General features: G+C 35.8%; 1 protein-coding gene across 8 annotated transcripts in view; it reads left to right on the forward strand.

Moving 5' to 3' along the window:
* The window catches only part of Rps6ka3 (ribosomal protein S6 kinase A3), a 103,788-nt gene that overhangs the window by 62,838 nt on the left and 26,157 nt on the right, over nt 1–14,793 (forward strand). For all 8 annotated transcript variants that reach the window (XM_029473074.1, XM_021153101.1, XM_029473071.1 and 5 more), the window contains 7 exons: nt 3,886–3,966; nt 4,786–4,865; nt 5,378–5,484; nt 7,544–7,581; nt 7,773–7,915; nt 9,062–9,132; nt 14,586–14,674. In XM_029473074.1, coding sequence (XP_029328934.1) covers nt 3,886–3,966; nt 4,786–4,865; nt 5,378–5,484; nt 7,544–7,581; nt 7,773–7,915; nt 9,062–9,132; nt 14,586–14,674 — 609 coding nt within the window. The remainder of the gene's footprint in view (nt 1–3,885; nt 3,967–4,785; nt 4,866–5,377; nt 5,485–7,543; nt 7,582–7,772; nt 7,916–9,061; nt 9,133–14,585; nt 14,675–14,793) is intronic.

The following is a 14,793-nucleotide window of genomic DNA, read 5'->3' on the forward strand; positions in this document are numbered from 1 at the left end:
AAAAAAAAAAAAAAAAAAAAAAAAAAACAAAATGAGTTCCTGTACTTGAAAATTCACAGAAACGTTTATAGTTATAGATATTGAAAAATGAATGTTTGGGAAATTGACATCATGTTTAATAGAAGATATGATTAAAGTAAATGTTGCTGAGCACTTGGTGCTCTTCCGAGAAGCTAGCTTCATTTCCTAGCATCCCCAAGACAGCTCAGCTGTCTGTAACTCCAGTTCCAAGGGATTCCACTGCCCTCTTCTGGCCTCCATAAGAACTGCATGAATGTAGGACATGGGCATACAGGCAAACCACTCATACACATAAAATGTTTTCCAGTTCTTTGTATGTAAGCAACTTTTCCTCTCCAGAAGTCTATAGGTAAAATCTTCTTTATCCTTGTGTCTTGAAATTTATGGAGTATCTTTCTATGTGTAGTGTAAAATTTCATCATACGGTATGTGGGGTGTTTCCAATGAAACTAGGAACTCATATATTCTAGTTCTGTGGAAGTTTTTTTGTTATGTATTCTTTCTTTTGTAACACATAGTCTTTGTGTATGTTGTGCTTCCTGGATGGTTTCCTAAGTTTTATTAACTTTATCCTTTCTGGGATTTTGGCTTTTGTTTTATTTTGATATTTAATTTGATTCTGTTTTCTAAGAAATTTCAGGCAAAACTTACGTTAATTGCTCCAAACTACAAAATTGATAAAGTTAGTAATTCAAGCATGCCAAAGAGAATACATAAAGTACTTCTTTTTGTTTGTTTGTTTTGGTTTGTTTGTTTGTTTGTTTTTTCGAGACAGGGTTTCTCTGTGTAGCCCTGGCTGTCCTGGAGCTCACTCTGTAGACCAGGCTGGCCTTGAACTCAGAAATCCTCCTGCCTCTGCCTCCCAAGTGCTGGGATTAAAGGCATGTGCCATTTTAAGTGAAAAGTGGACATGAGAACACACTCAAGGAACTTTATTATTTGTTTTTATTTATCTTTTCCTGGGCCTAATGTGTAAATTGGAGTTTTTCATAGATCTGTATCTGGTTGGTATTTCAGTGATGATAGGCACCCGTGAAGAGTCTCAAAATGTAGACCTTATATCTAAGAGCTTGATACTATTATTTTCCTAATAATGTCCTTTTGATGGAGCTCTAGGAATAAGTAACTCATGTTTACTGAGAAGTCTCTTTCCATTTCAAAGTTTCTACTGATAAACCGAGTGGGATCAACTAGAAGTTAATGACATCAGATCAGTTTAATGGGGAATTAGATTGGTCTGTTAGCCTAAAAGAGTTTATGCATCATTACTTAAAACAGTTTTCTATATATAGTCCTAGAAATACAAACAGCATTTTTTATTCACTCTCATATTCAAGTCAAAGAGATTTAAATCTAATAACTGTTAGAGAAATTTCACTTTGCCATCTTCAATATGCATTAACACTTTAGAAGTTATCTGATTAAAAAATACTGTGTGTTCTGGGGACTATTTGGGAAGAGGAGGGGACAAACGAGGGTAATAGAGTAATGAATATAATAAAAATATGTTACATGTATAAAGTGTCATAAGGAAACCCATGATTTTATACAATGAATGTATAATAATGAAAAATAAAACATGGAACTAGAGAGATGGTTCAGCCATAAGGAGTGCTCACTGCTCTTCCAGAGGACTGGAGTTTGGTTCCCAGCACCCATGTCTGGCAGCTCACAACCTCTTGTAAGTCCAGCTCCAGGACACATAAGCATATAGTCTCAGTCTTCTCTCTCTCTCTCTCTCTCTCTCTCTCTCTCTCTCTCTCTCTCTCTCACACACACACACACACACACACACACACACACCACAAATATGTAAATAAATAATAATTTTTAAACAATTTAAGTAAATGTGAATAACCAAAATTCATTTCCAGTGCAAGGCTACCACAGGCTATATACTAAGACCTTGACTAAAAAAGAACAAAACAAAAAGCTTTTCATTGTAGAAGAATGGAAAGGATACATACAATGGCTATGTTGGTGTGTGTTTTAGGCAAAGTAGTGGTATTTAAATGTATGAACTTTGTGTACTCTAAGAGCTAGAATTTTAGAATTCAACTTTAATGGGAACTAATCACAAATGATATAATTAACCATAATTAAGAAAAAAAAGACTTAGATCAGGCTAGAACAGAATTATCAGCCAGCCATTATGATAAGGTTCATTCATATAAAAATAAACAGAGCCTGTTAGATACAATAAGGATAACAAGACAATGAAATCACAGATTGATAATTAATTTGATACATTAGCTGAATGTTTCAGTTAATTGGTAGAGCTCCATAGCCAACAAGAGGAATTGATTCCTATTTCTGACTCATTAATTTCAGTTGGGTGGAAGATAGGATAGAGAAAGCAGTGGGTGGTCTTGGTGGTGTTGTTACTACTAGTTTATTTCATGTGTGTGATGGGGGCTGGCCCAGGGATCAAGTCAGAGGACAACTTGCTAGAGTTGGTTCTCTCCATGCAGTGTATGGTTCCCAGTGATGAAAGCAAGGTTATGGGGCTTAGCAGTAAGCACCTGTACCCACTAAGCCATCGTTCACTGGCTCTTACTTATTTGGTTTTCCCCAGAAGTCTTACTGCTGGGTTTTTTTTTTTTTTTTTTAATATCTCTGGTTCGCTTAAATTGAGAATAAAACTAATTTAAGTTTTACCTTGTCTCCTCCACCCCATCTTTCTTTTTAGTCTTAATCACTAACATAAATGGTAAAAAGGTTTTGTTGTTTTGGTTCGGTTTGTTTTTTGAGTCAAGAGTATGGTTTAACATAGGCTCATCTCAAACTCCCCACGGAGCTGACGATAGCTTTGAACACCTAATGCTTCTGCCTCCACCTCTCAAATGCTGTGATTACAGACACATGCCACTCTATCTGACTTTCAGGAGGGTTTCTGATCATTTACAAGTTCTCATCCCTCCCCTGTATTCTGAAACCTTTGATGTACTTCTTGCTCTAATGCCAGCTTAGAGGCTTTGCTCAGGAAACTTCTCCTTAATCATATTCACACTACTGCTTTTTGATATAATAATGATAGTACCCATTACTTAAATACCTCTTACACACTAGGCTTTGGTTATAAACTTTATCCAAGTGATCACAAATTGAACACTACAGTCAAATTACCCAATTTTATACCTGCAAGATAACTGATGTTCCAGAGAGGTTAAATAAGTAACTTATTCATGATTAAACAAATTTGAATCCATATCTTTCTAATTTAAAAAAGGAAAAAACCCTTGGTCTTTCTCCTGTACGACCTTTCCAATCTACCTTTCCTCCTTTTTTTCTCCCTCTTGAGATACACACACATACATACACACATATATATATATATATATATATATATATATATATATATATATATACATTCATGTGTGTGTATATGTATATATATATGTGTGTGTGTGTATCCTTTACCCTATCTACCACGTTTCATCAATCCTTTACAAAGTCTGCTACATTTTATAGAAACTTAATGAACATTTATTGAGGTGATAGGGTTAGTAAAAGTATTGAAACCTATTTCAGATTTTTGTTTTAATATTTCATGAAATGCCTTATTTTAAAGAATTCTCGTGCTTTTTACCATTTTCCACAACTCCCACTAAAATGTTTCTAAACCCAATACCTGATATGTCATATATTTTTAACTTAAAGCATAGAGTTTTTAAAGACACAGTTGCTTTTGATTATATAATATAGTAAAAGTTATTTTTAAAGATTTTAAAAATTCAACAGCAACAAAAATTCATGTTTTATGCACATAAGAAAATTTGAATTTAAAATGGGATCTAAAAATAATTTGTTTTAATATTATCTTTAAAAATACTTATATTGTATCATGTGTGCAATCTTTTATAGTTCGAGACCGTGTTAGGACAAAAATGGAACGTGATATCTTGGTAGAAGTCAATCACCCTTTCATTGTCAAATTGCATTACGGTAAGTTCTGGAGCACCTCTCACCACTTTCCCTTGATTCTTTCACCCTCTGACTATATTCAGATATACTAAAATATACATAGCTAACACTGCAGCAGCATTTTATATTATGTTTGTGTTGGCCCAAAGTGAAGACAAGAAAGAGGTCCAATATCAGCATCCTAAAACCTCTACACCTACCTTTTTCTTTTTCTCTGGAAGTCGAGTGCTACTTCTCAGGGTGTAAAAGCACAGAATCCATATACTATGTGGTTGACTGTAACCAACCCCATGCTGTGGCATATTGTTCTATTTTAGATCATGGTTAAAAGAAATCTTTCTGAATAGATAAAACAATTAATTTAAAAAGAAAAAGAAGAAATCTTTCTGGCGTGAGTTTTTCTTACTGAAAATGTCTTTAAAATGGTAGAATTCTTAAGGGACTCTTGCCTGTAGAAAACTTTGGTCTGAAGCTGGGCGTGGTGGCGCACGCCTTTGATCCCAGCACTTGGGAGGCAGAGGTAGGCAGATTTCTGAGTTCAAGGCCAGCCTGGTCTACAAAGTGAGTTCCAGGACAGCCAGGGCTACACAGAGAAACCCTGTCTTGAAAAAAAATAAAAAAAACAACTTTGGTCCATATTAAGAAACTGTCTTTGACATTTTCTCATTTTCTAAGAGAATCAATGTTTTCTTCTGTGTAGAACTAAGCATGTAGAAATAAGCTTAAGTTTCTGGTATCACTTACTTGCTAAAAAATATTTATATGTGAATGAATTGACTTAATATAAGCCACAAAAGTAAACTACAATGGTTTAAACAAAAATTCTGTTTCTTCATTCAGCTTTTCAAACTGAAGGGAAGTTGTATCTTATTTTGGACTTTCTCAGGGGAGGAGATTTGTTTACACGCTTATCCAAAGAGGTATATAATTCATGTCTATTTCTTAATTTATTTCTACTCATTCTATTTCAATGAAAATTTTGTTATTTCAGTATTGTATGTATCATAATTTCTCTTGCAGTACAAAATTCTGTCACTCAAGAAACTGAGTCAGAAAGAATTATTTCCCTATCTCTTGAATTTATACTGAAAGCAGTGCTTTATATGACAAACTTACCTCAACTGCTGCTTTCTTGGTTTTTGGAATTGATAATGGAGCAATAACTGTCCTTCATCATTGGTACTATCAATTCAGCATTTGTTCTCAAGTTCATTTTTCATTTCTAAAAATGTTAATATGCTAAAAAAAATCATTTCTGCTACAGTGCATATGACTCTACTGATTAAATCATTTTGCAGATTTCTTTCATGAGTAAATTGTAACTAAATCTGTACCTGATTGACATATTTGCAAATTGTTTGATTAGTTAAAGTCTTACATAAAAATCATAGCCATAAAAAGAAAATAAAGTTAGAATATTATTTTGTTTTAGGTGATGTTCACAGAGGAAGATGTCAAATTCTACTTGGCTGAACTTGCACTTGCTTTAGACCATCTTCATAGCCTGGGAATAATCTATAGAGACTTAAAACCAGAAAAGTAAGGAGCCATGCTATTAAGTTGAATTCAATGTGATACAAGTTTAAAGGAGGTCATGAAATGTAGTAACTTCATAGAACTCCATAGCACTTCGCATGTCTACTAACACTGTGTGATCTTAAACTTTTAAACTATTTGCTAAACACTATTAACCTATTTTCATTTCCTTTGTTTGTTTGTTTGTTTGTTTGTTTGTTTGTTTTGAGATAGGGTTCATCTATGTACCCCTGGCTGTCCTGGAACTATGTAGACCAGGCTGGCCTCAAACTCAGAACTGCCTATTATCTCTGCCTCCTGGGTGCTGGGATTAAAGGAGTGTACTATCAGTGCCCAGCTTTCCTGATTTTCATTTACATTCCTTTAATGAGGTTAAAGTCCATTGGGTGGCAGTTTGTATTTATGGGTTTTCTATTCATGGTTTCTACTTTTTTTTTTTTAATGTCATTTTTCCCATTGACTTAAAAGAGAATTTTACAAGTTAGAAAGGCTTTTAAATTACCTTCAATTCTTTATTTTGTGTGGGTGTGCACATACACAACAACAATCAGTTTTCCTGGGAATTGAGATCAGATTGGTGGCAAGTACCTTTACCCACTGAGTTATATTGCCAGCCCCAAACTAAGAATTCTAGCCATTTATCCAGGAACAGTCAAACATTCACATAGTCACATCTCTTGGGAATACTGAGACAGGAGATTACTTGAGCACAGATCTGATGCCATCCTAAAAATGTATTGAGATCCTTATCACAAAAAGGAAAAAAGGACTTTGTTTCATAAATATTACAAATCTTTTCATTATGAATGTATTTACATTGTTTTAATCTAGACACATTTTTTTCCTCATTGGGCCAACTAATCTTTTGTAGTTTCTCTTAAGACTTAGTAGTAGAAGAGTTTTTCCCAATCTAAGGATGATATTTTTCTTCTAATTGTACCATTTCTTTTTTTTTACTTAGCTCTGTGAAGAATGGTATAGAGCTAACCCTTTCTCAGAAATATAGTTTATTGAAAATCTCTTCTTAGCCAGGCCTGGGGATGCATGCCTTTATTCCCAGCACTTAGGAGACAGAACTAGCTGGATCTCTGGGGACAGCCTGGTCTACATAGGAAGCTCTCGAACAACCAGAACTACATAGAGAGACCTCTACCTCAAATAAAAACAAAAAGAAAAAGAAAGAAATTCTGTTCTTAAGTTTTCAATTTTTAAATGTAACTTTATCAAACTTTCCACAGCTCTTATAGTGGTATTTATTCATCAAGAAGCTAATATTTCATAGAATATGCATACAGGCGTTGTTTTGTTTTTCTTTTTCTAGTATATAAAGAATAATTTTAAACAACTATTTTGAAGTGAGAGCCACATTGAATTCAACCATTATAACTGTATAAGTAGCCAAGCACATTAGTACTTACCCGTAGACCTAGTAGTCCTCAGAAGAGAAGGTGAGAAGATCACGTGAGTCCAGGTGTTCATGGCCTGCCTGTATGACATAACCAAGACCCATCTCAAAAAATATAAGCATCTTTGGCTGGAGAGTTGCCTCAGCAGTTAAAAGTACTTATAAGAACCTTATAGAGCTCTTATAGAGGACCTGGATTTGATTCCCAGCGCCTACATGGAGGCTCACAACCATCTGTAACTCCAGTCCCAGGCAAGCATGTGCACCAAGCATGTACATGGTGCACATACATAGATGCAAGCAAAATACTCATATACATAAAATAATAAATAAATCTGTACTCCCAGCACTTGGAAGGTTAAAGCAGGAGGAAGACCTTGAGTGCATGTAAGATATTGATATTGTCTCAAAAAAAAAGAAAGTTTAGATTGAATATGTACTTGATATCTACTATGTATGGACAAAAAGATTTAGGTAGAAAAGCATTAAAGCATCTTGAAAAAGTATAGGTTGTTTAATTGTTTTCTTAATTATTACTCATGGCCAAAAGCATCCAGTGAATATGGTCAACTGACGGTTGAGTAATTTCCAGTTCAGCTTCTGTACATTTCTGTGTAGCATGCTTTAAAGACATTTTCTGACTTTGTTTTCTTGCAGCATACTTCTTGATGAAGAAGGTCACATCAAGTTAACTGGTAAAAATCATCATTTTATTAAAATATTCTCTCCTGTATTTCCTTTCAGGTTGATTATGATAAAAGTTTTGAGTAACAACTATTACATTTTTAAGTTAATATTTCTAAATATGAATAAGTATTGGAATTCAGAGTTTAAATTTTATATAAAATACTTTGGATATTTATTAATTCAAAATTGATTTTGGCAGATTTTGGGTTAAGTAAGGAATCTATTGACCATGAGAAGAAGGCTTACTCTTTTTGTGGCACTGTGGAATACATGGCTCCAGAAGTAGTTAACCGCAGAGGTCACACTCAGAGTGCGGACTGGTGGTCCTTTGGTGTGTTGATGGTAAGAGTTGAATTTCGGATTTTTAGAGGGGGGGGGAAGTTATTTTGTTTGTTAAATGAGTTTTACCAGGGCATATTATGAGGGTTTCTTAGAACTAAGTAACCAAATCAATCAAATGATTGCCTGAAGGGTAGGACTAGGGAACCTGTTGGTTGCTTCAATCTCATCCTAATTTGAAAAGTCCAAAATAGATTTCCTTTGATTTTTTTTTTTTTTTGGCATATGTGTCCAACTTGCAGTCCATGGGCTGCAGGTACCCCAGAATATGTATGAATACAGCTCAATACAAAATTATAAACTTACCTAAAGCATTAGGAAAATAGGGTTTGGGGTGTTACCTATTGACCTGATTTTGTGGTTCTCAAAGCATGACCTTTATAAATGACAACATTGTGTTACAGAATCATTAGGTTAGACAAACCTGAAGACATTAATGATGTTTATTCTTTGTAAAAGCCTCTTAGAGAAGTCTGTTAACAATAACCCTTCTAAAAGCTTAATAGGAAATTGGTAGTCTGTTAGACTAGTCACATATTTACATCTTTCAAATGCCATTTAAAAGAGGATTGATTTCTGCAAAATTGTATAGTTATTTATGTTTTTTAAAAAGATTTATTTATTATTATATCTAAGTACACTGTAGCTGTCTTCAGACACACCAGAAGAGGATGTCAGATCTCATTACGGATGAGAGCCATCTTTCCAGCCCCCATTATTTATGTTTTTAAATTATCAAAAAGCTCAGTAGAAACTTAATGTTTATTTTTAAAAATATATTTAGGGCTAGAGAGAGGGCTCAGTGGTTAAGAGCACTGACTACTCTTCCAGAGGTACTGAGTTCAAATCCCAGCAACCACATGGTAGCTTACTGCCATCTGTAATGAGATCTGATGCCCTCTTCTGGTGTGTCTGAAGACAGCTACAGTGTACTAATATGTAATAAATGAATAAATCTTCAAAAAATAAAAATAAAAACTATTTAATGTATTGTGATACAGTTTGCATAGTCAGTAACACTATAATAGGATGATTTTATGCAGTTTTAAATAAAAGAAAGGAGAAAATGGCTTTCTGTATATAGCAATTTTAACCTCTGGTCTTGAAATGTTATACTTCTTGGCTAATACCTGTTTTACCTTTCTGTAGTTTGAAATGCTCACTGGTACACTACCTTTCCAAGGAAAAGATCGTAAAGAAACAATGACTATGATTCTTAAGTAAGTACTTCCAAATGAGTATGTTTTGGTGAGATTTTAAAATCAATGCTTCAGGAGGCTGGAGAGATGGCTCATCAGTTAAGAGTACTGACTGCTCTTCCAGAGGTCCTGAGTTCAAATCCCAGCAACTACATGGTGGCTCACAACCATCTGTAATGGGATCTGATGCCCTCTTCTGGTGTGTCTAAAGACAGTGATGTACTCGCATTAAATAAATAAATAAATAAATAAATCTATCTTTAAAAAAATAAATGCTTTAAACTAAAGATAATTCCATATATGCATGCCGTTGTCTGTTTACCCTACTCCTAGGCATGTACTTAATGTTTATGTGACAGTGTAGTCAAGAAATCAATGTAATGATGGTCAGAACAATGTAACTGGTAATAGTGGACACTGTATTAGTAATAATATAGTAGATTATGATAATATTCATGCAGTTGAGCATTACATTCGTCTGTGTTTTATTTCTTTATCCAATATTATACAAATATAAAACAATTGGTTTTTGTTTGTATTTTGAGACAAGGTCAAATCTAATCAAGCCCAATGTAATCAAGAACTCATAATTGTTCAATATTCTTCTCAGTACTGCCATCTACATACATATACCACTATGCCTGACTAAAATAAGTCTTGACTCAGGAGTCATAAAAGCAGGTTCAGGCCTTTATATGAACATAGTATGCCATATAGCAAAGAAAATGGGCATGCCACAGTTGCATGTAAGAAATAAGGCTTAGAGCCAAAAGAATCAATTCTATGCTCCTATTTATAAAGCTTACAGAGTAGCAAAAGTAAAGCATCTCTTAAGGTGTATAATCAGGTGGTAAAAGTAGAGACAAAATAAGAAAAAAAGGTGGTTCTGTTAGATGATAGTTTCTGGCAATGCTATCATTCTTGGCCCAACAGCTATTTATTGAACTGTGTACTTTGGGTGAGCACTTGTTTGCTTTGACAGGTTTTTGGCATGGTATTCTGCACAATAAAAAGGTTAAAAAGTACATATTACATACTACATAAATGAATGCTCACCGAACTCACACTTATCAAAATTTCATTGCCTAGCCTGTAGTTTCAACTAGCACTCTCTAGTGTTTAACAACAACAACAACAACAACAAAACTTTGACCTGGCTTTCCTTTCCACTTACTACTTCATCTTCTTTCATCCTTTCAACAAAGCCTCTTTTAGTGTAGTCAGGGGATTTTTGTTACCATTCTTCAGCTGCTTTTACTCCACAGCCTATTTGTTCATACCTAGCACTTGACTAAAACTGTTCTTCATTTGATTGTGATTGCCTTCTAGTGGCTAAATCATGACAGGTTGTCAGAAGTTAATCCTTTTGCTCACTCATATTGTTCAACAAGTAATAGAGTACTTGCTACAATAGTGAGAATGTAGAATTAACAATATTGAAAAGATCTTCAGTGTCTTGCAGACCTTCTGTTCTTGTGGAAGAAGTATAAAATTGATGCTTAAATAAAGATGTCAGCTGCCCTGGGATATTATGTTAGGGTGGACTTACTTTGTTAGTGACCAGTATGAAGGAAAAATAAGGAGGTATTTTACAAGAGAGAATTAAGGCAAGTTTCTCCAAGGAGTGTCTGACACTATTAGCTCCTACATATACGTGCTTATACATACACTAGCTGTCTTGTTATTTCCTACTCTCTTCTGTTTCTCTTACCTCTCTAACTGTTGTTCTTTTTCTCTGTTTTTGGTTTGGTTTTGGGGTGTGTGTGTGTCTGTGTGTGTGTGTGTGTGGTGTATTATTTTAAGATAGTATCTCATTATGTAGCTCAGACTGGATCAATTTTTTATTCTCTATCTTCAGCCTCCTGAGTGTTGGGAATATAAGAATGTGCCACCAGACCCAGCTATTCTTACACATGTTTTTAGGGAATGGTATGATTCAAGTACTAGTAGGCTTTCACGTCCAAAAGTGGGTTGGCTTCACATATAAGAGTGTAATTACTTTGGTAGGACTGCCAACCAGTTGGCACTTGAGGTGTGTTTATATAAATGAGGCTGTTCCTGATTTGCTAATTTTCAGAGATAACAAAGATCAGTTGGCATGGCAGTTTTCCAGGAAAATTGTCATTGATAATTGAATGGATTTAAAACCAGTTCTGTGATTCCTTAATTACCTTGGTTACATAACTATTAGTCTACTTTGAGAACTGTGCCAATAACTTAGTAATTTATTCCTCTTTCCTGTTTTTTGCTTAAATTCTTGTTTCTGTGATGGTATTTGATTTGGTTTTGTAGTTCTGTGACAGTCTGACTGTGTAGTCCAGATTGATCTGAAACTTAATGCAAGTATCTTAGACTAGTTTCTAACTTTCAATCCTCCTGCCTCAGCCTCTAAAAGTACTACTAGGTATGTGCCATCATACTTGAGCATTCAAAGTTCTGGGTACTATTATTTGATGGCTTATATGTGTACTCCTATTTCATTAAGCCAGAGGCCTTATAATATGTGATTGTCTCACTTTGATTCCAGCTGAGCCCGCCATTATAGTTTCCTGTCAAATATTGTCTAAACATTATCTGATGGTATAATTTGTTAATAATCATTACTTTAAAAATCTTTTAAAGATTCTAACTGGTGATTCTTCTACTGCTGTTTTTCCTCAACTTATTAGCTGGTATTTCATGAAACAATGAAATTTTCTTGCATGCAAATAAGCAGCATGATTCAACCAGTTGTGGTTGGTTGATTGGTTGGTTGATTGATTCTTGATGCTGGAATTGAACCTAGGGCCCTGTGCATGCTAACATATGCCCTACCTCTGAACTCTCCTCCCAATGTATATTAATTTTAATGTTCAAAATGCTTTTTTTCTAACCACCCCTTAAACTGTCTTCTCACCAGGGTTCCATTTCTGATGTGTTTTTCTCCCTCCCTTCCTTCTCTGTATTCAGTTCCTTGACTTCAGCCTTTCCTCCATCTACTCTCAAACTAGTTTTTACCTTCAAAGTATTCTTATGCATGACTTCATGTCTTCTTCTGCTTCTGCTTGTTCTTGTTCGGTTTTTGGTTTTGGAGACAGGGTTTCTCTGTGTAGCCCTGGCTGTCCTGGAACTCACTCTGTAGACCAGGTTGGCCTCAAACTCAGAAATTCACCTACCTTTGCCTCCCAAGTGCTGGGATTAAAGGTGTGCGCCACCACTGCTGTGTGATTGTGTCTTTAAACTAAGTCCCTGTTTGCTGTTCCTTTCCTATCCTTATATGTCCAATAAACATTTTCTTGTATACTATTTTCCAAGCCAGAAACATGTCTTCTTCCTTCTTTCATATCCAGATATTCTGGTCTTATCTTAGAATTATTTCATTGTTCTAGGCCTTCCTTTGCAATGCATTGCTCACAGTATTCAAGCCATGGGAAATATCTCACTCTGTTGATCCGCAGTCTTAAGTATAGTGCCTCTTTCCATCCCAGATTGTTCTCTGCTACCCTTGAGTTATCATCTTGAAATAAGTCTGGGGGTGCTAGACCACTTTTTCAAGACTTCTGCCATACCCTAGTACTGAATACAACAGTGCTTTTCTGGTTTTTCCTGTAACAATCATAACTCTCAAAGGGGCTGCTAGAGATAGATATTTAGAAAATAAATGATTTATTTATTCTACATTTCTTAGCCTTTTAATTTTTTTATATCCCAATCCCTGCCCTCCCCCAATTCTCCCCCCCCCCACAGAGTCCCTTCCCCATCACTCCTCCCCTTCTATGAGGGTGTGGCCCCCCTCGTTATCTGCCCACCCTGGCACATCAAGTTTCTGCAGGGTTAGGCGCATCCTCTCCCATTTAGGCAAGACAAGGCAGCCCAAGTAGAAGAGCGTACCCCACATACAGGGAACAGCTTTAGCGACAGTCCCTGCTCTAGTTGTTGGGGGACCCACATGGAGACTGAGCTGCACATCTGCTACATATGTGTCAGGGAGCTTCAGCCCAGCCTGTGTATGCTCTTTCATAGGTGATTCAGTCTCTGGGACCTCCTAGAGGTCCAGGTTAGTTGACTCTGTTGGTCTTCCTGTGGAGTTCCTATCCCCTTCAGGGCCTTCAATCCTTCCCCCCAACTCTTCCATAAGGATATTCGACTGCTGTCCATTGTTTAGCTGTAGGTGTCTGCATCTGTTTTCAGTCAGCTGCTGGATGGAGCCTCTCAGAGGACATTATGCTAGCCTCCTGTCTGCAAGCATAACAGTGTATTAATAATTTCAGGGATTGGTGCTTGCCCATGAGATGGATCTCAAGTTATGCTGTTACTACTTAGCCATTCCCTCAGTCTCTGCTCTGTCTTTTTCTTCAGGTTCCATATCCCTACTATTGGGCATCTTGGCTAAGGTCACTTGTACTAACTTGTGGAAGCCTCCCCCATCTCAGATCTCTGAGAATTCCTGGAGATTTTTCTCCCACCTCCCCGCCACACTCTGAAAAGCAAATTTCCATTCATTCTCCTGGCCCTCTGACCATCTCTCTCGTCTCTCCTCACTCCTGATCCTGATCCCCCAATCCCTTCCTCATTCATTGTCCTACCCAGTTCCCTCCCTTATTCTGCCTCCTATGACTATTTTATTCTGTTCTATAATAAATCACAATCTATAAGCTCACTGGGTTATAGATTGTCCTTTAATGTTGTCGTCAGATATGTAGGGGGGTATCATTTAGTAACATTTTGGGCAATACTAGCCTAGTGAGTAACTTTAAACTAAATTCAACCTTTAAATTAATTTGAAGGGGGACTAGAGAGATGACTTAGCTGACTGATAGCACTTGTAACTTGCAGAGGACCCATATCTGATTCCTGACATCCACGTGACAGCATGTAACCACGTGTAACTTTAGTTGCAGGGGATCTAATGCCCTATTCTGCCTCCTTGGGAACTACCTGCACATGGTTCACAGACATACATTCAGGCAAAACAGTTACACACATAACATTGTTTTTAAAAACTTTAAAAATTACTTGCAATTCCTTCACTATGTCCCATGTTAATGCCTTTGCTTATGAAGAAATGCTAACAGGCAGAAGATTAATCACTATAACTAAGTCTCAGATGACCTTATTCTCATAGTATTGATTTTATATAAAATATTTTACTCAAAAACCTGTACATGAATGTTTGTAGCAGCTTTATTCATAGTCATCCAAACTGAACACAATTCAAGTATCCTTCAGAAGGTAAATAGACAAACTAGTATATCCATCTAGGAGATTATTCATGCATATGAATATTATTCATTGCATAAAATTAAAACTACGTAAACATAGAATTGCAAATAAAAGTGGAGCCATTTGGATGAAATCAGTAGATTATCTCGGAGTCAATACCCCAGTTATGATACTGCATTGTAGTTCTATAAGATAGTGCCATTGTAGTTTAATGTTTAAAGATGAAAAATGCCTCCAAAAGTTAAATGTTGTTACGTGGATTTTATATTTAGAGCCAAACTCGGGATGCCACAGTTTCTGAGTCCTGAAGCCCAGAGTCTTTTACGAATGCTTTTCAAACGGAATCCTGCAAACAGATTAGGTAAAGACATTGAATTAATTAGTTTCCTTGATGAGTTTGTATTGGTTTTTTCAATAGAAGATGGATATTTTTAAGTGGGGCTATTATATATCCAGACAATTAATCTAAAGCAAAGACTG

The sequence above is a fragment of the Mus caroli genome, chromosome X (genome assembly GCF_900094665.2).
Source record: "Mus caroli chromosome X, CAROLI_EIJ_v1.1, whole genome shotgun sequence".
Lineage (NCBI taxonomy): Eukaryota > Metazoa > Chordata > Mammalia > Rodentia > Muridae > Mus > Mus caroli.